Consider the following 25,120-nt stretch of genomic DNA (forward strand, 5'->3'; position numbering starts at 1 on the left):
CGCCCCCATCCAGGTCCATCTCCTCCCTGTTCAACAGCTCAGGGCTTTAAAGAGGTTCATTTATGGCCCTCTCCATCTCATTTTCGCTCTTTCTGCATCCCTCGCTCTCCTCGTTCATCTGACTAAAGTCTCATTCAGGCAGAGGACCTTTGACCCAGGAGTTGTCATTAAGAGGGCATTTTTATCGTCATGGTGATTGTTAAGGTGGCCGAAACATTTTTAACTAGTTTTTTGGATAGGGCCCAGAAAAGGGCAGAATATTTCCTCTTACTCTCTCTCTCGCTCTAACACGGTAGACTGATTTAAATAGGAAGCCAATTATTTTTCCTAGACGGTGCAGTAAAGGCGCAATCAGAAATAAATAAAAAAACAGGAAAAAAAATAACATGTGACCAGCAGCCAAATGGCTAGCGATGGAGTGAGAGAGAAACAAGCGTACAGGAAAAAAAGGAAAACGGTAGCTACAGTACCTGCGGTCACCTTGAGACAGGGTAGACGGGCTACCTGCGGTCACCTTGAGACAGGGTAGACGGGCTACCTGCGGTCACCTTGAGACAGGGTAGACGGGCTACCTGCGGTCACCTTGAGACAGGGTAGACGGGCTACCTGCGGTCACCTTGAGACAGGGTAGACGGGCTACCTGCGGTCACCTTGAGACAGGGTAGACGGGCTACCTGCGGTCACCTTGAGACAGGGTAGACGGGCTACCTGCGGTCACCTTGACACAGGGTAGACGGGCTACCTGCGGTCACCTTGAAACAGGGTAGACGGGCTACCTGCGGTCACCTTGAGACAGGGTAGACGGGCTACCTGCGGTCACCTTGAGACAGGGTAGACGGGCTACCTGCGGTCACCTTGACACAGGGTAGACGGGCTACCTGCGGTCACCTTGAGACAGGGTAGACGGGCTACCTGCGGTCACCTTGAGACAGGGTAGACGGGCTACCTGCGGTCACCTTGACACAGGGTAGACGGGCTACCTGCGGTCACCTTGAGACAGGGTAGACGGGCTACCTGCGGTCACCTTGAGACAGGGTAGACGGGCTACCTGCGGTCACCTTGAGACAGGGTAGACGGGCTACCTGCGGTCACCTTGAGACAGGGTAGACGGGCTACCTGCGGTCACCTTGAGACAGGGTAGACGGGCTACCTGCGGTCACCTTGAGACAGGGTAGACGGGCTACCTGCGGTCACCTTGAGACAGGGTAGACGGGCTACCTGCGGTCACCTTGAGACAGGGTAGACGGGCTACCTGCGGTCACCTTGAGACAGGGTAGACGGGCTACCTGCGGTCACCTTGAGACAGGGTAGACGGGCTACCTGCGGTCACCTTGAGACAGGGTAGACGGGCTACCTGCGGTCACCTTGAGACAGGGTAGACGGGCTACCTGCGGTCACCTTGAGACAGGGTAGACGGGCTACCTGCGGTCACCTTGAGACAGGGTAGACGGGCTACCTGCGGTCACCTTGAGACAGGGTAGACGGGCTACCTGCGGTCACCTTGAGACAGGGTAGACGGGCTACCTGCGGTCACCTTGAGACAGGGTAGACGGGCTACCCGCGGTTACCCTGGAATAGGTAAGAGAGAGACAGAGGGAAACGGCTGTAGGCCGGCCCCGGAAACTCTCAACAGGCCGTTTATGAGAACTGGCATATCCCCCCCATGCCCCTCCCCCACCCCAGCACCCACACTTGGCCCAAAGTGGAGGGTACAGGGAGGGACACACACCTGGACACAGACTTCATGAATACGGTAATGACTCAATGACTCGGGGTTTCTATGGCGATGTGCCGTTTATCTCTGTGAGAGATGTGGCGGAGGTGGAGATGTTCTCTGCAGCTCTCGCTTCACACACACACACACACAATCGCTCACAATGCTGCTCACTGATGCAGACATCCAGCGCTCAGGAGACGAGAAGAGGCCAGCGTCACGACGGGAGGACAGGAGTCAGACATGTCACAACATGAAGGAGATGCATGGAGCACATCTCAACATGAGCAGGAGTGAGCCAAGTCTGAAAAGGCTGTGAGTGTGTGTGTGTGTGTCCAGGCCGTAGCCATGGAGTCAACATTGGGGGGGACGAATTACATTTGTTATGATAACAAATGTAATTTGGGGGGGGGGAGGGATGTGTCCCCACCAATATGGTGGGGGACACACACACGCCTTGGTGTGTGTGGATTCTCTAGCTATAATCCAGACCTTGAAATTGTGAGGGAGGGCGGGGGTGCAGGTCAATAAAGCCTGCATAACCTGCACACACAAGCATGAGAACACCCAAGTGTTTCACCAAACACTGGAGCTGTGTGTAAATGGGGGGGTAATTCTAAACTAGGCTCTCCATAGCATACTACGCCACATGCTCCAGTGTCTGGTTCTGAGTTTGGAAAACTATGTCCTAAATAAAAAGTATAAAGAGAGAGAGAGAGAGAGAGTGAGTGAATGTGACATGAGAAGCATTGCATATACAGGCCCGACATTGCTACTTTACAATGTTGAATATTTAACATGCAATACAGCCTTGGGGGAGTTAATATCAATTCATGTCCTCACGGTAGAGCCAGGCGCTGAGCTAGTACTGTGGTGGCAGTATTATTCACTGGTGGCCAGAAGGGAGAATAGAGAGACTAAATATGCAAAACAATACGTCAAGCTGTTTACGCCAAGATGAGTTACGATAAGACTTTACATAAACAAATATATTTGTGGTAAGTTCAGAGCGAGGGATGGAGGGAGAGAGGCATGGAGGGGGAGAGAGAGAGGGAAGGAGAGAGAGAGAGGGAGGGAGAAAGAGGGAGAGGAGCAGAAGAGGACAGTCAAACAGTCCATCCTTCCTCCCACTCACCATCAGACCACACCTGTCCATCCTTCACTCTGAGGCACTCGGGCTCTGAACACTAAGCTGTCATCTGCTCTTTATACACACACGCACCTGGTCTACTAAACCGAGAGAGAAGGAAAGAGGGGAAAAGAAAGGGAGATAAATAGATACAGAGAGAGAGAGGGACACACACACACACAGAGAGGTGAGTGGGTGAGAATGAGATAAGAGACCACAATCCCCTCGGTCTAAAAATAAACAAAAACAAATGGCTTGGACGCACACCAACACAAGACAACCAGCCATTAGAGTGTAGATTTGTCAATCCCTGTAGCGAGAGCCTCTTCTCAGGGAAACACACAACAACAACAAGATCAGAAGACTAGACCAAAAGTAAGACAAACTCACCATGGGGAACAAGAACAAAAGTAAACTGTACCATTCCATGAATTATTTTTGCCATTAAAATAATGTTCTCTCAATAGGCCAACTCCTCAGTTTTAATTGAACACCAAATAGAAAAATCCAAGATAATTTGCAGCCAACCCTTAAAGTACATAATGTGTCTTTGTTTTTTAATTGGTATACAGTTCAGCAGTTATGGTGTAAACCCAAACTGCCAGTTGGAAGGTGTGTGAAAACAGTTTGACACCTTTACACTTCCAGTCAGTACGGGGTGGTTACCGACGGTTACCCACAAACCTGCAGGTTTCCTCTGCACCCCGGGCTGGTGTGAAGGCAGAGCACCGCCACCACCACTGGCTCTCTACACGTAGGTAACCAGCCCCAGCCTTGCAGAGCCATGTCAATGGGGCCTGCCTGCTTGCAATAGGCTTCATGTGTTCACACCGGACAAGCCATCCCCAGCACAGAGGCTCCCACAGAGAGGGTAGGTGAGACGGAGTGGCGTGACTGTCCTGTCTGCCAGACTGATGCTGCTGTGGATGAGATCTCTAGTCTAGTGTGACTCCAGGGTGCAGTGGTGCGGCGCTAGCCCAGCTGGTCCTGTCTCACATTCGCCCTCTCACACACACACCCACACGCACACTTCCTGTTCACAACGTGGTCTACTGAACCTCCTCCTGCTGCGCAGTGGGACCATACGGTCTCCACCCTGCTTAACCCCATTTAGCACCATTACAGCAGAAACTCCAGTACCCGCAAGTCCCTTGACACCACATAACGAACCACCTCAGTTCCCTCATCGTCCAATTGCACATCAGGAACCGCGGAACCCACAATTCACCTATGCACACTTGCATATGAACTCAAAACTGACAATGAAAAAATGGGAGCAATTCATCACAACTGGACAGCCCCACAGCACCCTCTTTCTGCCTAGCTAGGTCAGTCCTTCAGGCCCACGCTACATGATGGCAGACAGGTCTGTGAGGAGGTAGGGCTGAGATGTCACTGGTGCCAGCAGTGGAGTTTTGAAGGAGGCAAATGGCACATGGGTCTGCGTTGACAGGGTGTGTGGGTGTGTAGACGTGTGTGTGGAAGCAGCACCAGGCAGCGCGTGCACTCCCCCTGATCGTGCCCCCTGAATCATGACCGTGTTCCGTCTTATCCCTCACTGCCAGGCTGGGACAGTGAGGGAGCACTTTGTACAGAAGGGCTAGTAGAAAACAACAACACCCACAATTCCTCAGGGGGCCTCGCGACAGAACCTCGCAAAGAGAAAGCTTCCCTTTTTCATGAGCACTTTCATTCTTCTTGTCCGCAAAGACTTGGCCGTCAAATATCGTAGAAGGAAACGCACAGACATTCCCACGCAGACTTGACACGTTTAGAGTCCTGGAAATCCGGTGTTCGAGCAGAGAGACTGTCAACATCCTGCGAAACGCAGATAAACTCACATCCTCCATGACAGCTACTATCATCATCATCATCTTGGTGAAATATGGTACCCAAAGCAGACCGTTTACAACTCCCCAATCCCCCAGCTCTCCAACACAGACAAGACGTAGCTTTCATGCCAGCTCTCACATCATCGCCAACTGGCCTTTAAAAGGGCACTTAGCGACTCCAAGCGACGCAACCAGTGATTGTTGTTAAAGAGCATACACGGCTCTGCTACTCTCTCTGGCTCAGTAGGTCATCATTGGCATAGCGAAAGTCAATACCTCTCACTTACTCAAACTTTGTTCCTCCAGTCTCCCCCCTATGATCTCCCCTTCCAGCATTTCTCTAGAGGCTGTCAATAACATATCCTCCAGAGAGATGGAGGGAGAGGGGAGAAAGAGAGAACCAGGGAGTGTTTCAGGGAGGATCGATTGCTCCGACAGTGATCAGCATGAGTATTGATCTGAATTAGTCTTTGAAGAATGCACAGTCGTGAACCGAGTTATGAGATGATCAATGTCTTTCGGAAAAGACACAGGAAGAGGGTGGCTTGTTTACCCGGTGTTTCTCACTGGCACCAAACGCATACATACACACACTCACAAACGCCTACACACACACACACACAAACGCCTACACACACGCGCACAATGACATTTCTCTCAATTGAACAAGGGTGACATAGCTACAAAGGGGCTAAAAACATCGATTCATATTTTCAGGGGGTTGGTGCCAGAGATGCAGGAATGAAAAAGGTGGATGGAGGGATAAACGGGGATTTAGTTGAGGTGAGAGCAATGTGTGTGTGTCGTCTGGCGTGCCTGGACAACGAACGAACGTACGAGAGAGAGGTGTGTTCGTCTATTTTAGATGCTCACATTGTACTCTTTATCTCAATTTTCCTTCCACGTGCACCTTGCTCCACCTCTCGTTAAAACGCTCCCCCCTTCATGTTTCATGTCTTTCCCTGAAGTCTTTAATGTCTGTACAGTTCTCCAGCAGGCCTGTGGAGGCTGGCTGGACTCAGCTCTCCTCTCAAGGATACTGAAGCATGGAATCCCTGTCTCTCTGCCTGCCTGCCAGTCTGTCTCTCTCTCTCTCTCTCTCTCTCTCTCTACCTGACTGTCTCTCTGCGTCTGTCAATTAGTCTCCATTCTGTCCGTCATCTGTCTGTCTCCACGTCTGTTTGCCAGCTCTGCCAAAGTCTTGCTGTCCAGCCCGTGTCCCTGCCAAACTCCTGCTCCGTCTGCCAGCTTTCAATTCTCACTACCTGTCTGTCACACATCTCAGTTGAGATGATCAAGCTGTTGTTGTTTTTTTTACCCGGCTATTCTTGTATCCCTCCCTGCCTCCCCGTCACACCATGCAAATATCCTCTGGGCCATTCAAATAGGTGCAGGCTTCAAGCCCTGCATTGTTTAAGGCGTCAAAGCTCCAAGGGGGTATTTAAATGGCTGGATGGAGTTCAGGCAGTTTAATACAAGAGAAGAGAAGAGGAGAGGAGAGAGAGAGAGAGAGGGTATTGTTGGAAGGCACGGGTCAGGAGGGACAAGGAGAGGGGGATGCAGGGAGAGAAAGAATGTGAAAGAGCCAGAGAGAGAAAGACATGGGAGAAAAGGGGCGAACATTCGACGTGCAGAGACCTCAACCTGCCCAGTAATTACACTGAAAGCATTTCCGCCCTCACGAGTGCAGGCAGCGAGAGGCCCTGACTCCAGCCACGGCTGTTAGCTGCAGTCCGGGGGAAACGAGCTGTGTGGGACACGAGAACGCCAGACGCTGCTGCCACAAGACGTGGAAATACGCCGTCAAGGAACCGACACAAACACAGAAAATATCCGGGTGGAAAAATCATAGCTTGTGCTAGCGCGTGTATCGCCACGGCTTTTTAAGCAAATGCTTATCAACGTCTTGGCTGCTCACTGGAGAGCGGAGTGGGCGCGCGCAGTGTTTGTCCGAGTTCCCTTGGGGAGCCTAGGTCACCTCCTAACACCCATTAGAGTTCATGTCTGAGTGATGAGAGCTGCCTTTCGGTGAGGTCATGTGTTGATGTAGGCAGGCCTGCTGGTCTACACTCCACTGTTGCATGGTGTTGACGGAGGCCTAGTCTCTCCTCTCTCTGGGGAAAACTAATGGAACCTCGGCGAAAAAAGGGGTGGAAGGAAGGAGGAGGAGGAGGAGGAGGGATGGAAGGGTTGCGACCGGGGGTGACATCATCCTGATGGCTTACACATAGCCGTCGCCTTGGCAACAGAAAAGAAAAGTTAGCTCGGACCCATCAGCCTCTCTCTTCACATTCTCCTCCCCCCTTGTCCTCCTCCTCCTTCCTCTCCCCCCTTTTCAACCTCTCTAAAACCCGTCTTGCTCCCTAACACTCCGCTCACTCCAGGGCCCGTGGCTTTTAGCTGAACTGTAAAAACGGAGAAGCCAGACAGGTTGAGTGCTTGCTTTCTCTGACACCCCAAACACTCTGCAAAAAAGATTCAGCGCTCAGTAAACACTTGGAGCAACGTTAAACGCCCCCGCCCCCCCCCCACACACACACACACCAAAGAACATGCTCATGGAAATGTGAAAGACAGGGTCAAATCCAGAGCAGCTCTTCTGGACTATCACATATTCCACTGCATCATGTTTTCTGCAGTTACAGCATAGAGCTGTGCCGAATATTACAGTAGGCCAAACCATGTTGTTTTCTCTCTCTTTCCCCTTCATCCCTCTCTCTTTTCCCCCCTTCCAGTCTCTCTCTCTCATCCGTCTCTGAGCATGTCCAGACCTGATTTAGCTTACAGATGTAATGGAACACTAAACACTGTGGGCGTGGCATCCCATCCTCCACACACACACACACACACACACACACACACACACACACACACACACACACACACACACACACACACACACACACACACACACACACACACACACACACACACACACACACACACACACACACACACACACACACACACACACACACACACACACACACACACACACACACACACACACACACACACACACACACACACACACACACACACACACACACACACACACACACACACACACACACACACACACACACACACACACACACACACACACACACACACACACACACACACACACACACACACACACACACACACACACACACACACACACACACACACACACACACACACACACACACACACACACACACACACACACACACACACACACACACACACACACACACACACACACACACACACACACACACACACACACACACACACACACACACACACACACACACACACACACACACACACACACACACACACACACACACACACACACACACACACACACACACACACACACACACACACACACACACACACACACACACACACACACACACACACACACACACACACACACACACACACACACACACACACACACACACACACACACACACACACACACACACACACACACACACACACACACACACACACACACACACACACACACACACACACACACACACACACACACACACACACACACACACACACACACACACACACACACACACACACACACACACACACACACACACACACACACACACACACACACACACACACACACACACACACACACACACACACACACACACACACACACACACACACACACACACACACACACACACACACACACACACACACACACACACACACACACACACACACACACACACTCCTGGCTCTCAGCAGATGTCAGTCACCTTCAAGTGAAGGCAGTTCATCACAACAGCCGGCTACAAAACCTCATTAGCTCTAATTACTCAGACCGTGATCCATCGAGTTGCCTTAAAACACAATGGGAAAAAATATTTCCCCCCCTCTGTGATCTGAGAACTTAATTGTACCTTATGGTTCAATGAGTCATCCTACTCCCACTTCACATGGGTCTTTTGTCCAAACCAGCCGTGTTAGTACTCTCCCTTTGTTTGGTGGCTGTTTGGAAAAAGGATATTCAAAGTGAAAATTTCCATTGACGTACGGAGACAGTGGAACATTCAGGCCGTCTCCGACCACACTGTGAAGGGACGTTTGCATACTGAGAATACCCACAGCAATGGACAAGGTGCTTACACTCAGGAGATGGGAAGAGGATTATAGCCGTTACTGCTAACATGCTTTTTTTCTCTTGGTTTTCGTGTATCTTTCCTGAGGCCCAAGTAGTCTTTTTTTATTGTATCTTTTCTTCTTTTGGCTGGTTGTTGTGAACTCTGCTGGCTAGCCAGTGGCCAAATGATGACGGGTGACAAAGAGTTTAACCCAATAACCCACTGAGGCTTTCAGACGTTTCAAAGATGAGGGCTGCGGGCAGCAGTTTGACATTTCTAAATGTACCAAATGCCATCTTGGGTTAGATGGTTATAAGTGGTCAGAAGCAGATAAGTTCAGGAAAATTGTGTGTGGTGTGTATGTGAGTGCGTGCGGGGCGGGGGGGTGATTTATCATACAGTGCAGTATGATATAACCATTAGCAAAGGATTTCCTTTTTCACTACATCTTAGCATTTGAGCCTTGAACTGTGACGGCTGAGTCTGATGTTTCTCTGGCCTGAGCATGGAGCTAACCAGCTACTGTCTGGAGGGGGGCCTTCCCCCGGCTCCACCTCGTCACGCTAACTTTAATAAGATACGGACAAGGACGGAGCAGGGGAAGAACCTTCCGGAGAAGCAGCAGGAGATGAGGGATGAGAAGAAAAGCCTAAAAATGAAAAAGGGTGTAAAAAAAAACTGGAATGAAAGGAGGTATAATCCACATTTCACTGATAAAATGTTGGAGATAAGTTTCTGAGGAACGGATAGGTTTCTGAGGAATAGAAAAGACAAAGGCATATGGTTTATCATCACAAACCAATTGTAAAACCGATGACTCAACATTGGAAACATCACACATCACTGATTAATTTGGTGGTGTTATCCACAGGTTCAATACATAAGACCCTACATCCAAGCACCTTCTTAGGTTCTAGAGACCTAGTTCTCCAACAACTGGGGGAAAAATGCTGACTGCCTGTTTTGCTAAATGGATAAGGCAGGACGTCGGCTGCAAGATAAACAAAGCAAGATACGCTCCCCAGCCGCACAGCAGCTGTGCCTTGTGTTTCTGCTGTCCAAGATTCGGATCCAGGAATGTCACAATGACTCCAATGCATCTCTTGGAATAGGGTGCTTAGAAGAACTATGTTCCATGTTAATGGTTTCAACATGCGTTGTCATGTTCGAGCTGTGGTCAGTGACCCCATGATGAGGACACCGGACTGCGGTGGCTAGCGTGGCATTAATAAGGAGAGGTTGTAGCTAAGCTAATTTGGAACTAAAAGGGATTAGCTTAGCCCGTCTTATCTACTGTACCACGAGTACCTGGTACCTAGAAGACAGTCTATTAAAGTTAATGAGTGATAGGTCTTGCTTGCATACACAAACAGCCCCAGGATTAAGAACGATGAAATGGATCGAACAGGTGAGCATTGTGATACGAGTACTGTGAACTGTGTGGTATCTACAAGGACAAGCAAACATGAAAAGGTAAACACACACAATCTAGTGCGATAAAACCAAAACATTGGTTTTGTGGACCTCCAATAATTCTGTTTTGCCCGAGAGTTGACAGAGCTAGCGATTGAAGGCGGGGTTACAATCACAAGGCCATTTCCTTTTCCTGTTCAGGGTAATACAGGAGCGGAGACGTCCATGACAATGATAGCTCATTTAGCTGACCGACACACACCCACACAGATGACCATTTACCATTTGTAACAAGTACATTGGAATTCTTTGGTCCTTCTCAAATTTTCTAGTGGTGTATTTAAACTTATAATACACTCCCTCCCTCCAGTCAGCATCTCTCTCACTCTCTCACTCTCTCTCTGGCTAACTCTTTGTCTTTGTCACAATCTCTCCACAATTGATATGGCTCTCTTTCTCAGACCTTTCTCATCCAAACATCAATACTCTGCAGTTGAAGCACCACAATCACAGCCTTGCTGTGCCCTGAGTGCTGTATTGACCTCCTCCCCCTCCGTGACTATACACTGGTTTCATAGGGCCTGGGCTAATTTGAGATCCCGTCAACAGGAGAGCGAGCACTCAGGCTTCCTCTCGCGCACTTTCTTTCATGTCGTCCCAGTCTCGAGCTCCTTTCATCCCTCTGTCAATCCCTCCCATCTCCCTTTGGGCTCACTTTCAGATGGACGTCTGTGCCCGTTCGCTGGTCCTTACCTCTCCCTATTTGTTAGAGCGCTTTTTTTTTCTCCGCCTTTTTCTTTGATCAGTGATCACGTCTGCCGTCGGCTTACTGGCGCACAAGGACGTCAGTCCCTCTCTCCCCCCACTTCTCTCAGTCTGTCTCTCTCCCCCTCTCCATCCTCCTCCCTCCCGCCATCGCCATCTCTCTTTCATATAATCAGCACAGTCTAGGGGCATGCATCCCATTCCTCCAGATCCCCATGGAGACAACGACAGACGCTATACAGGGTATTGTAATCATTGTAATCACTGGGCCAATTCAAGAGAAAAGAACAGAATGTGATCTAAACCAGGTAGGTGGCATGTCTCCTGGCAGACGGTTGAGTGTGAGAAAGACTCGTCACCGACACGCTCTCTGGGGAAGTCACCGGTACGACTGAACCCCTCTGGCACGCCCACGCCACATGCCGCAATCAGGTGGCGAGAGAGACGAAGGGAGAAAAGAGAGAAAATGAAAGAACGGCACCGCCAGCCGCGAGTTTCTCCCGGGACCTTGACAAAGCCGAGCGTTGGCATGCGGCGTACCGTTGGCGTGGCGCGAGCCCCACAGCGTGTGGCTTTAATGGCAGGTTAGTACGACCTCCCTGTCGCCCCCCCGCGCCCCCCTCGCCCCCCCCCTCCGATTGATCTGCAGTTAGAAGCCTTAATTAGACGCGTGTGGGTGGATAACTACCGAGGGGCAGCGTTACTGGGGAGGGGTCCGACACCTTGGGGCGGGGGGGGGGTTCCGTCATTGCAAAGGGGGAGTTGTCGTCAACGTTGCCAAGACGTTCTGTGAAAGTCGTGCTAATGATCCTGAGGGAACCCAAGAGAGGCTGACGAGGAGGGGGGGGGGGGGGGGGGGGGGGGGTGAGACACCCAGAGAACTGTCATTTAGCTAATGTGGCAGGGGGTAGCTAATGGTCTCCTCTGATCTGCCGTCTATACATGGTCTCTCAGGTCTCGCATGCCAGCTACTGTGCCCAAATGTGACCCCAACGGGATTGCATGTTTGGCAGCATATGTAGCGCGTGTAGCTCATGCATTTAAAAATGTTAACACGAGTAGGATTGTGAATTCACAATGCCCGGATGAGCCCCTGATAAGGTTTGTTGGAAGGTTATTAAGCTTCAGAGCTGTTGGTTTCCTATAGGTCACCGGCACACACACACACACACACCTTCTCCTCCCTCCTAGCTTCCTAGGGAAGGAGAGGAACGCTATTTAGGGGTCAGGGGTCACAGCCAAAACAAAAAAAGTTTCCATATACAAGTCTTGGTGGCTTGAGAGCAAGAGAAACAGGAAGCTAGAGAGGCCTGCCAGACAATATGGTCCTAATTAAGAGCCTCTCTATTTATCCTAAGTGGCTGGCCTACTTGGCTACTTGCAGAATTAGACCCAAACCCAAGGGACAGTTCCCATTTATCCCTCCATCGTGGGATAAAGACAGAGGCAAAGGAGAGGAGAGAGAGAGATCGATAAAGGAAAAGCTTAGAAATACCTACGGCTTAGCGACTTAGGTTGAAATCCGCTTTGATGTGAAGGTTTTGTACGTCTTTTTGGACATATGCAAATGAAAAATATGTCGATATGTTGTACAGGTCTGTTCATGTGTTAACTGTTCATGCCTACCTACCAGACCATGCACTTAAGGCATCCTAAGACAAATTCCAGTTCGAAAGCTGTGTAATCCACATATATCCATCACTGTTCTTTCTAAAGCCAGCAACGATTTATCATCGATGAATACTCCTTGCCAGAGCTTTGGTCATAAGACAAGTACAAGTTTGGCTTAGTAGCGTCAAAGTGATGAGGCTCAAACTATGAAACAGAATCAATAACACCACAAGTCTGATGCAAGAAACAATTACAGGACACAGGTATGTTACGTTCCTGAAAACACAGGATACACACACACACACACCATCTCCCGATTATACACGCAACATAGGGAGGCTCAGATTTCGTCAAGAGTGATTCTCCCTGCTTTGTTAGATTGGTTTCCTTCAACATGGCAGCTAATAACACTTCCCACACGGTTCACCCATGGTGTGCTGTCTCTCATCATGCATCTTTCATGCAGTTCTTCTCTCTCTCCCTCTCTCCTCTCTCTCCCGACCCAGCTCATCCACGTCTGTTTTTGTCATGGATGGATTGAACTGGAGTGGAAATAACGAGTATCCGGAATATTCAGCCATTAGTTCTGGCATGTGAACGAGGAGTGCAGTGGAACATGAAGGAGCTGGGCTAGGGTCTCCTCTCTTTCTCTCTCTCTCTCTCTCTCTCTCTCCCCCTCTCCTCTGACCCAGCTGGGTCGGGGGAGCCATGCTCAGTTCATTCTGGCAGTTTATCCTTGACTGACACCCTCTGTCTCTCCCTCCCTCTTCCTCCCCCTCCTTTCACTAATTAGATATTTTTAGCTCGTGCAGGCGTGCAGCAGTGTTGTAGAGATGGGGGTGGAGGGGGGGGGGGGCCTGGGAGGATGCAAGCCTAATCAACATACACAAGTGCGCCCACACGTACACACGTTCTTCTGACGTCACACGCCCACATTTCTCGGATGTTTAGAGCATGTTATGCGCCATGCAAGATGGCGTCTAGGAGGGGAATTCCATATTTCTGCACACTGATACGACTTCTGTGATGTGTTGGTTAGTAGGGGGGGCTGTTCTTCACCTGGTCACACACACACACACACAGTGTTTCTGACCGCAAACAGGCCAAGGAAGAGACAGAGGGAGCGAGAAAATAGAGAGAGAGGATTATAAAATGCATCGGTTAATGTAAACAGCACCAAGCCAGTATACAAAATGAATCTCACCATGGGGAGATCCACCCTACACAGGAAGAGCCTAAGGTCAACTTAAATTGCCACTGACAAGGTTTCTGAAGTGGCGTAGGTATGATCAGAGTCATCTGAGACTGGTTGGAACAGGCCACAAGGTCAGGTATTTTAAACAGAGGAGATCAGAGGATACAAGTTAAGACCAGCAGTTGAGATTGACAGGAGAAGACAGAAGAGGACCCGCCTCTTCTCGTCACCCTTCATCCCCGTCCTTCAACTGTGACATGTATTGTAATTATCTGCAAATCACCGAGTGAGCCCACGACATCCGATGACAAATCCACCGTTGGCCTCTGAGGCAACTTGAACCAAGTAATGGAGCAGCCTTATGTGGGGGGAGTAGGACATCTGTCTGGTCTGAAACGAACCCAAGTCTCGGAGCGCTGGATCATCACCCTTCGTTAGTGGAGAAAGAGCCAGGCTGGGATCTTTACACCAGACGAGGGCTTATCACTCGAACAGGCTCTGGTGACCTTGTCGTGGAGCCTGCGGTCTGGCCGCCTCTGCCAAGTGTGCTGCCCCGTAGGGACGAGGACGTCACCGCAAATAGCATGTTTGGATAAAGGATGACGACCGAGCATAATCTTGTGCTCCTGGGTCCAAGCCGTTGGTGACTGTCACAAGTGGAAGTTTCAAGGAGAGCGACCGACAGCCACAGAGGAAAGAGAGAACTTTCTTAGCGCATTTCCTGCACTTTAAACCCCCCCCAAGGCTATGTTTAACTAGCGACAAGTCTTTGTTTCCATGGGAATAGGCTTTTCCAAGAGTAGAGACATCGGACTGAGCCTCTTGTCTTTATTTAAATCAGGCACCTGGCCCATATGAACAGATACAGACACACACAAAAGGAGAATACATAACAGCTAAAATAATGTACCTAACATACGTGTCACCTAAACTAAACTTGACCCCCCCCCCAAAAAAGAAAAAAGCTACCTCTTGAAGGCCATTTTTACATAGTGCCTCCAGAAGGAGCTAGTACGAATCTGAGTGGACAAGTGTCCTGCTTGGCTTTCTCCCTGCTCTTCTCTTCCCCCCCCCCTCCATGCCACCCTTTCTCTCCATCTCTTCTTCTGTTATTCTGCAGGAGCTTCAGTAGTGACAATATCCTGTCAAAACCACCACAGCTTTTCCCACGCAGCCAGTTGTTGTTTTGCAGCTAAAGCTACCAAACTACGGTTCCACACCACACTGAACTCTACCTGGACCTTGTGGCTCCACCAGCCCTGGGTTTGTGTACCGTCAAACAAGACAAGCTTCGGGTTACTAACGGTTTGCATTTCTGCTCCTTTTCCCATTCCCATTATCAAAACAACATGGGGGAGAGGGGAGGGATTTCAGGCAACTTTGCAAAGCACAGGCGGCGTTTCAGAGATCAGTTCGTGGAGCTTACCAAAAAGGCATGTAAATATTGAGATTGTAGAAATAACTAGAACATGTGGTCATTAGCAATAGGCGGGACAAAGATCAGTTCCAGCATATGAACACATGGAAGACTCCAACCACAGCACTATTCAACGAGCAATCATTAGGTATAGAATGAAGTTACTGCACAATACCTTAAGGAGAGATATTATATCATGCACTTTGTAAAGCTCTCTCTTGGAAGTCGCTTTGGATAAAAGCGTCTGCTAAATGAATACATGTAAATGTAAATCAGCCTTCTTAGTTCTTACAAAATACCTGCAAGGTGTGAAGAAGAAAACCGGCAGTGGGCACTGTTCCTTTAAGGAGTTAAAAGGAGTGTGGGTTAGCGCCGAGGGCCCTAAGGAGTTCCACAGACCGACAAGCCTCTGGAATCCGAGCCAACGTCTATCACAAGTGGGCGACCCACTTGAGGAATCCCCTGGGCTTATCCGTGACCTTGGGAGTGTGTCCATGCATTAACGGATTCTCTTACACACACAGGTTACTATTAATCAGAAGTCTACGTACTGTTATTACTACTTGAATTGGTGCCTAAAACTGTAATGCATTTCTAAAAGGCTCGTCTGTCATCACTGCCTGAGGTGCATTGCCAGGGTTTATTGCCCTATACAACTCACTGATGTTGAGGTATACATCCCGTTTAGCATTTCCCCCCCAGCTTGGTCCCTGGTACAGGCAGCAAGCTGGGGGGGGGGGGGGGTTCCCCCAGCAGAGGTGACCTTCAGCTGGGGAGGAGAGGCCTCCGACAGCCCCCTCCTCTCTGCCATCTCAGAGCACATCTCTCCCATAACACACACACACCTCCCCCCATCCCTTTCATTCCCCTTTATCCATCTCTCCTTCATTTTCTCTTTTCATTTGTTCACTACCCGTACTGTGGTGCATCACGCAAACCAATCCAAAAACACGCTCTGTCATGGGAACCCCCCTACAGAGATGACATCACCTCATCCGTGCGTCGGGCTAGTTTATCTCCCCTCCGCCATCTCTCCTCCCCTCCAGCTGTGGCCCCTCCGGGCTCCTGTGATAGCTTTCTGGTAGATGAGGGCACGCCTTTCAATACCTCCATCATCCATCCCTGCACTCTTCTGGCCATTTTCTCCATCCCCCTCTGCGCTGCAACCCAATCTCTTTCGGTCTGCTCAGCGAGGAAGGCCCCCCCCTGTTCCCTGTGTGAAATCACCGCTCAGTCAGTGTTTGAGAGCATGTATGTGACTGCACGTATTCTTATCTACTATGTGTGTGTGTGTGTCAGCAATCTTTTTCCTATTTACCGTGTGTGTGTAACACGTGTGTCTGCTTACGTGTATTTGTTTTCTTTCTACTGTGTGTGTGTGTTTGTCTCTTTCTCCACACCATTAAGATTCAGCAGGGATCAATCAGCGCTGCCATGCAGACAGCAGGGGCCACTGCCCACGAGCCCGCTCTGCACAGCTGTCTGCCAAGGAGAACGAGCCACTGAACGATGAAAAGAAGAAAAGAAATGAAGGGGAAGCAAAGACGGGGAGACAGAGCAGTCCATTCCTGGACAGAGCAGTCCATTAACCAGCAGGAGAGAGAGGCTGGAGGGAGACCCCAGGCTGGAGGGAGACCCCAGGCTGGAGGGAGACCCCAGGCTGGAGGGAGACCCCAGGCTGGAGGGAGACCAAAGGCCAGGCCGTCATGGAAAAGGTCAGGCTGTGAGTCGTCTGCTCCTGGAAGGGGACGGTTTTTAGGCAAATTCTCCCTTTCTCTGCCCTTTGAGGGTCAGGGAGCATCGTGCGACATTTGTGACTCAGGTTGCAAATCACAACAGAGTAAGCGGGTTATGCGACACTGTACGAGGTGTGCGAGTCAAACTTTGGGGTTTCACGGAGAACCACACTCGGAGGTACAGGGATGAGAAGAGGAAGTGAAGGGGAAAGAGCAGTTACTTCTCAGATGACTGAAGAGGGGAGTCTGGGGAGAGTGGCAGAGAAATCTCGATGTTTCTGTGGTAACTTGCTCCTTGTGAGAGAGTGGTTGCCACCTTCACTTTGACAAACTCTAAAATAGGCCTCTACTCAAATGAATTATGATGCCAGTAGTGTACTGGCATCTGTATGATCCTTCAAAAAACAAAAAACAAAGAGCTTCTACAGTACTTTAAGGTATAACAATGGCAAAGAGTCCTACCCCTGGCAGACAGCTTCTTAGTATTGATGATCTTGGCTGCGTATTCCTGTCCAGTGGAGATCTTCATGCATCTTCTCACCACAGAAAAGGCCCCTCTGTGGGGCAGAAGGAGACAAACATGGCGGTAGCAATGAGAGGCGTGTCAATCACTGAGGCTAGGTGGCTGGTGACACCTGCTCCAATTATGAAAGGATTAGCATTGCTGTTAGACGGCTTCAATTTCGATTTATGAGACTGAAATAAGGCCATGTTTCATGCGCATTAGAAGGTGTTTGTATTTTTTTTTTATCTCGAACATTTTAGCCTGCTGTATGGGCGGTACATATGTATACATATACATATTGTATGTAAAAATGAATTGATCACACGAACTAAAGCTGGAAGAGGCTGTATATGTAAACACCTTAGTTGCATTACATTAATGAGGAATTATTAGAAAACCGCGCGTAGGCCTACTGAAGCGCCCAGAGGGCGTTTGAGGGGAGGAGTTCGCTTCTTGACACGTCGCTGTAAACAGACAGTAAAAAGTGCAAGTCCCGTCCTCTCCACCCACGCCATACAGTACCATGCACGCCCTAACAAATAAAGTGGTGACCCTCTGAGTTATGGGATGGACTAAGTGAAGTAGCACTAACAACATTTTGCCCTGTGATACAGCTCGTATTCACGTTCAACATTTGGATTCTAGTGAGCATTTAAGCGTTTCTAAGCAGCAGTTAGGGTGAACAGCGCACAAATACTACAACTCAGCGCGTAGTTCAAAATAGTAGTTTCTGAAAAACGCCCCATATCATAGGCTACATGCAAAAAACTGCTCCCAAATAACTGTAAAGGCTGTGTTGATGGTGTAGCACAAAGTACGGAACGCCAAACCAGGGCGGAGACTTCTAACGTTATGTAGCCAAAACCCTAAAGACATAATAGAGTATGAGTGCTTTACCTAAATATTTTGCTCAAAACATACAGCTGGATAAACGTTCACTGATGTTGAATGAGGATAAACAAAACTCAAAGATTCACGTTTTGCCTCGCAGACAGGTGACAGGTAAGCATTCGTTAACGATATGACCGACAGATACTTTTGAGCTTCTGCAAATCATTCTAGAAACCTGTGGGCAGCCAAGCTATATCCAAAATCATACTTACTTTCCCAGCTCCTCGTAAAGCTGGTATTCGTCGGTAAATCTGGTACAGGTTGTCGTTGCCATTGCAAACAAAGCGAGCAGACAGGAGAGTGAAGACCGATTTGGGACTGTTAAGCGTTGCTGCTACTCCAGACCCTCGCCTGCTTTCCAAGTGGCACTTGTCGCTCCAAAAATGATCAAAACTAAACGGAATAGATATTCAAACCTTCAATTCTCAACTTTGCAATTTCAACTATGTGTTCCTACGCCCAAAGTGATCCTTGGCACTACTGGAGTTGATGGGTTCACGGGCACGTCGGGACCTGCTGTTCGGTGTCTATGCTGTCACTTCGGCTTGAGTGAGATACTTTTCTAAGGAGCGCTTCCTGGTTGTAAATACTGTGCAATATCTCCCCCTAGCTGTGTCGACATCATGGACGCGCCTTGGTCTCCAAGGACTCGGTCACAGCTGATGCTGATTGCAAAGGCTTCTCTGAATTAAAGTTGAATCACAGCCAAAATCTAATTTAGCCTCAGTTTTTTTATTATCATGAAAAAACGCAGCAATTGATCTGTAATCACGCCATTTAGCCATAAGTGTCCTTTTAATTTGTGCATTGATGTATTTTCACGAGATCGTTTATAGCCTATTATAATTGAGCAATCAGGTTGAGTTTGTGCACCTGTCGCTAATTGGATGCTACACATGATCTGTATTTATCCGAAAATGAAGTTAATCTTTGGGGAATTTACCATTTATACGGCAATATAAATCATGACGTAGGAGCCCTACTTTGTTGATGTTCTGTAAAAATAATAGCCTAGCTTGAATCATGCGTGAGTCACGGACAGCGCGCCTGTCCATCAAACGCCATCTTTGACTAGGGCCTCTGCCCTAAGATGCCAAGAGTTGAGAAAGCCCACAGTATGCAGGCATGGGAAAATATCATGTATTATTCAGTATTGCATGCAGGCATAATTGAAACGACCGTGACAGAGTTGTCAAATTGAAAGTATTTGTTTCACTATCCCAATGTCAATACATAGTAACCCCATAGTAAATGAATTCACTTGAAAAAAATATTGTATCTGTGGCATACCTATTGCATATTATAAAAGTGACTATTTATACCTGGATCATTTCTGTCACCATGACAATGCATTCTATAATTAGAATGGTTGGGGTGTGCCCACATTTAATTGCACTATAATGCCTTCTAGTGGACTTGTCTGGTACAGGTTCTGCTGCACACCCAATGATTGTGTTCTGAGCAGTGGAAACAGTCTACCCCTAATGGCCCCTACTGAGCACATCACTTTTCATGCTAAGTGAACTATCACCCACAGAGCAGAATTTCCAGCTTGGAAGAAGCCTTGGGCATACTAGGAAGGGATCTGAATCATTCAATCGTGGATAAACAGTGCAAGTCAGTCAAACATCCTATTTATTTTTACTCCATGGATGACTGGCGAACTGTTCTACCTATAGTAGTTCTTGCCACACACATTCCTGGTGACCAGTGAGCATTCTTACAGCTGGGAGCTATGAACCCTGGGAAGAGCAGTTTTCCAGAGTTGACAAGGGAGACCTTTTGAAAATATCTTGATTTATACAATTCAAATACAAAAAACGACATTAAAACAATAAACGTCTTTTCATACAAGATTTAATATGAATGTATTTTCCATATGTTTGCGGGCCCTCCTATTTTGACAGCAAAAATACATATTTGTGACGCACAATACCAAAAGCAACAGTTTCAGAGTTGCGTGATTGACAGTTTGGCATCAGAAGGTAAACTTCTCACTTGTATCACATTGAACCCTGATGTAGCCTTGTCTGATACTGAGTTAACAGACAAGCTAGAAACCTCCCAAGCACATGGTTTGTTCCTATTAAAATGAACACTGAAACCAGTCAGACAAATTTCACAAAATAACTTTTAATGGCTGCACATTTTTCCTCATTCTCCCCTGGCGTATTGGGAACATGTGGACTTCACATAAAGAGCGAGAGTGTTTAATCTCTCGCTCCATCTGGTTCTGTGTGAAGGTCAATGAGAACCCACTGAAGCCCAGGAGAGAATGGGCCTCTAAAGTTCCACAGAAAGGTCTCCTCTCACACTCACACACACATACACACACACACACACCCTGGGAGTGGAAAGAATGGGAAGATCGGATCATAAAGGGTTAAGTCATGGAATTCCAACCCACTATTGTCCACCTCAACAGTCGGAATCGCCAGTATTCATTCTCTCCAATTTCCCTCACAGACACAGCTCTGTGGCAGGTGGATAGGTTAGAGCGCTCTTGTGTAAACCTATCCAGTTGGTTGTCCCATTAGTGGTGTAGTAGGAGAGGAGATGAGGGGAAGGAGGTTATTAGGGTGTTGGGGCTGAGCCAGGAGGCTGAACAGCTGAATGGTTGAAGTGACTCCATGTGGGAGGAATGGTGAGGAAGGGATTGTTCTCTCCATCCTGCCTGCCTGCCCCACCGCCCGTACTGTTAATATCTTTGGAGGACTGCCACTATACATTTCCCTTTTCCTCCTTCTAATTCTTTTAACCTCTCTCTCTCTCGTCCCACCACCTTTCCTTTTGCCTTTGCTCTCTCTCTCTCTCTCTCTCTCTCTCCCTCTCTCAACCTCGCTCTGCCTCTCTCTATACCTCCCGTACTCTTGTTTCCCTCCCCACCTTTTTCTCCATGCTCTCCCTTCACATCTCTTCTTAGCATGCCTCTTCCTCCTCCCCCTTCTCCTCCTCATATCCCTCCTGCTCCTCCCCTCAGAGCTCCAGCTGTAGGAAACCTTGACTGCCAGATGACCAGGCTGGCTGGATCTCTGAGGAGGTGTCCGGGGGAGCTGCCCCACTGCAGGGCTTCATGTCTGGGGGCTGAAGGGTCGGCTCAGGGTAGGAGAGGGGGGACCTGGTGTCAGTTCTGGTTGAAGCTGAAGGACCACAGGTATTCACCTCCACCAAGGAGAGCTGGAGGGCACTGCGTTGACCTGGAGCGCACACACACACACGTTCACTTACTTAAAAACACACATTCTTACCCATACACATAGAATATCAGAGCACACACACATGAATTAGCATTGTTTACGTTAATGCATACATAGATTATCATAAATTCACGGTGTGGTACAAACAGGAATTACCTCGTAGTTGAGGATAACTGAGGGAATTGCTGCAGGTTACATCACTGGAAGAGAAAACATCTTCTGTTTATCCATTTCGACCTGGGACACCGGCTTGTTCCACCGATGGAGGACCTGCTCTTAGTTGTAATATATAGGTAGTGATCACAGCCAATGGACGGCTCGGGTCAACAATAAGGTCACCACTGACATCATTTAGTCTAGAATGTTCTAGTACAGTGTGTTCTGTGGTTGGAGTCTGGGTCGGAACTTGGCTCAAATCAGCCGTTCTGGTCATAAAAAAACACTGAAAACACTAAACCACAAAAATATCACAACCTTGTCAAAACATCGTTAAATCTGCAAATTTGTTGCATGTTGAAAACCAACAATTTATACATGATTTCTCTCTTGAGGACATTTTGCTGTAATCATTCACTGTTGCTGCCCTGGTCCCAGGTCTGTCCATCAGAAGTTTATCTGAGAAACAATATTTACTTTCAATGCATCTGACAACACATGGTAAATCTTTTTGTATAGATACAATTCTGATAGGCAGCTCCAAGCTGGGAATACTAAATACACACTAAATGGGTTTGGATTCAGAACGAGAGAGAAAGAGAGAAAGAGAGAGAAAGAGAGAGAGAGAGACTCAGCCAGAGGCAATGGGAGGATCCTGTAATGCTGGCTTGGGTTCAATCCTAGGAGGGTTGGAGGGGGTGTGTGGTCAGGGAGGGTGGAGGCTGAAGGCTGCTGATGGATGGCTCTTTAGGGCCTCGAGGGCTGGGAGAGTGGGGGCTGAAGGACTGGGAGAGTGGGGGCTGGAGGGGTGGAGGGCTGCGAGGGTAGAGAATTGGAGGGTTGGTGCTATAGGCCTAACCCTCACCCTAACCCTTGGATGAGGGTTGGAGGGGTTGAGTGGTGGGTGAGTGCACGATTAGAGGTTAGGGGCCTAGAGGGCTGGAGTGTGGAGAGGTTGTCAGGTTCGACCGACAGAACAGCTGGAATACAGACACACACACACACACGCCTGAACATGAACACAAGAGGACAGGGAGGAGGATGGTGAGAAGAAGAAGTGGGGAGAAGGTGGTCGAGAAAGGAACAATACGACAGCCATATGAAGATCCCCCAGTCAGGAAGAGACAGAAACATGGGGGAGGAAGAGGGGGAAGAGAAAAGGAAGGTGGGGGTGGGGGATGTGAAAAAAGAGAGGCAAACTCTCTTCTAACTGCCAAGAAGAGTTCCAGTTGTGCACGGGTGAAATTGCTCATTGCAGGAAATCCCCATGTCTGTTCCTCTGGTGGTGTGGAAGAACTCCTAGCCAAAATAATCTGTCCATCCGAACACACGCAGAAACACAAACACGTGTGATGGAAAACACACACACACACACACACAAACACACTGAGAATCAGCTCATGGGGACACAAATGTCACAGCTTAAAATGTCGTCGAACTGATGGTTGTGTACAGGAAGCTGAAATTACAATAGGACAGTGTCTTTCCATCAGATATGACATATACTAGTGTGTGTGTGTGTGTATGTGTGTGTGTGTGTGTGTAGCAAAGTGTCCTGCTCCCACAAATAATGTAGCATCCTGACACGTCAATCTGTGACCCTGAGGTCACTTCCTGGGTGTGGCTTCCTCCTCCACCACTATAAAGCATGAGTAGGTCAGCTCCTTGTGGTGTCCAAGCCCTTCAGATCCACCTTACCTCTTCTCACTGGAATGTTCTCTGCCCAGTTATGAATGCAGGCTTGTGTGATGTTCCGGGGCATTAGGTTGCATTCACACAACGCTGTGAAATAATGGATTACGGGTCTCTGTGTGAGTCATTTCTTTCGACAACATCTCTCCTCTCCTCAGGAGAGGTGGTTTAAAACAAGAGCTTTCGCTGACTCATCGTGTTCAGATGTCGTTCTTGGCGGCGGAGCTGGCCTGGTTCCCTGAGGCTAAACATCATTCGGATCGTTTGCACCTTGATCATGCGGAAACCGTAACCACGCGGTTACGGCCGTTCACACGCCTGTTGAATGAAAAGGAACGCACTTTTACAGCACTTGGTGCCGATCAAGGTTGTCTCGCCGCGCCCTGCAACACTTCTAATCTCCCGTATTACTCTGTGCGAACGATGATGTTTCCCAGCAGGGAAAAGGCTTCACATATTGTCTTATTTCACTCGGTTGTGGGAAAGATCCCTCCCTCGCTGGTGTTTCTCTTCCCAAACGAGGGATTTGGTTGCCCACAGTTCAAAGAAGTCCTGAGTTTCCAGACAGTTGTGGCTTAAAAGCTTTCTGTGAGTAAATGGCTTCCAAGGGGCAAATGATTCAGTTGGATGCAGCTAAATAAGACTGGTATCTCCCATAATGCACCACAGCACATGGTGCCTATACCTCACTGTTCTCCTGGTCCAGACAGTCTTTTAAGAGGAGCTTTTTGTTGGAGCAGCAAGGCTTAACCTTTGAAATGCACGAGAAAGAGAGATCACACTCTATCCGTCTAGCAGTCTTAAAGGCCTCTGGGATTCATACAAGCACATATGTGGCTAACAGCACTGCTTGTAAAATCTGGTTCCCATGAGTTCTCAATCCCACTGGTCCCAGAGATGGAAGAGTCTTCAGCATGAATAACATGATTAGCTTCTTCACCTGCTGGGGGTGGTGGCGGTGGGGTGGGTGGTGGTGAGGGGGGGGGGGGGGGTTACAGTAGGCAGGGGAACCATCTCCATGTCAGTCTGTCTGGAAGACCAGGGTAAACCCACCGTGGGAGGGGGTTAACATGGAGAAGGTCTGAGGTCATGGCTTGGCACCCGGCACATTTCTGCAGAAGGGGTGGTCTGGGTGGGAAAGAAGTACTTCACTCCCCAGGCCAGCGCGGTTTCCCCTCTGCCTCGCTGGCCAGCTGCCTGGCTGTACAGACAGCTTGTATGACTAGGACTAGATAGATCGATAGGATATGACAGTTATTGTCGTGTATGTGGCTGTAAAAGTATAATAATATATACTTTTAAGCCGTACAATGCCGGGGAGAGACAAGTTTTTGACGTCTTTCCAACGAGAACAGGCAACAGTTTTCCTTGTACTAACAACCAACACTTTGGCTTCCATCACTTATGCTTCGCCCTGTTTGTAGGCACATAAAACGTAACATTCATCAACAAAAACACATAAGTGCAAGGGTATTTTGTTTAGAATCTATACTTAGTCCTGTATAAGGCTTTTTAGGGACATTTAACAGTCATTTGATGCCATTAAAAAGACTGACTGAGTTGTTAAGTGCAACTACAACCCAGTAACAACAACTCTCTTGTTTAGTGGTTTGAACCTCTGTCATCCAATGTGGTGTTCATGCGCATGTTTGTGGAGATCTCCAGGCAACAAGAGTCAAATTAAGAATACAGCCTTCTAGTCTGCTAAGGCCTGTTCTCCAGCCCCATCCCCTGCGG

General features: G+C 48.6%; 1 protein-coding gene across 12 annotated transcripts in view; it reads right to left on the reverse strand.

Annotated features, from left to right (window-relative positions):
* camk2d1 (calcium/calmodulin-dependent protein kinase (CaM kinase) II delta 1) overlaps positions 1-18,866 on the reverse strand; it is a 47,074-nt gene extending 28,208 nt beyond the window's left edge. For all 12 annotated transcript variants that reach the window (XM_067261600.1, XM_067261596.1, XM_067261591.1 and 9 more), the window contains exons 1-2: positions 18,551-18,866; positions 17,405-17,499 (exon numbers count right to left, since the gene is read on the reverse strand). In XM_067261600.1, the coding sequence (XP_067117701.1) occupies positions 17,405-17,499; positions 18,551-18,612 (157 nt within the window). In that variant the 5' untranslated portion in view covers positions 18,613-18,866. The remainder of the gene's footprint in view (positions 1-17,404; positions 17,500-18,550) is intronic.
* Positions 18,867-25,120: the final 6,254 nt, after the last annotated feature.

The sequence above is a fragment of the Osmerus mordax genome, chromosome 23, assembly GCF_038355195.1.
Source record: "Osmerus mordax isolate fOsmMor3 chromosome 23, fOsmMor3.pri, whole genome shotgun sequence".
NCBI lineage: Eukaryota > Metazoa > Chordata > Actinopteri > Osmeriformes > Osmeridae > Osmerus > Osmerus mordax.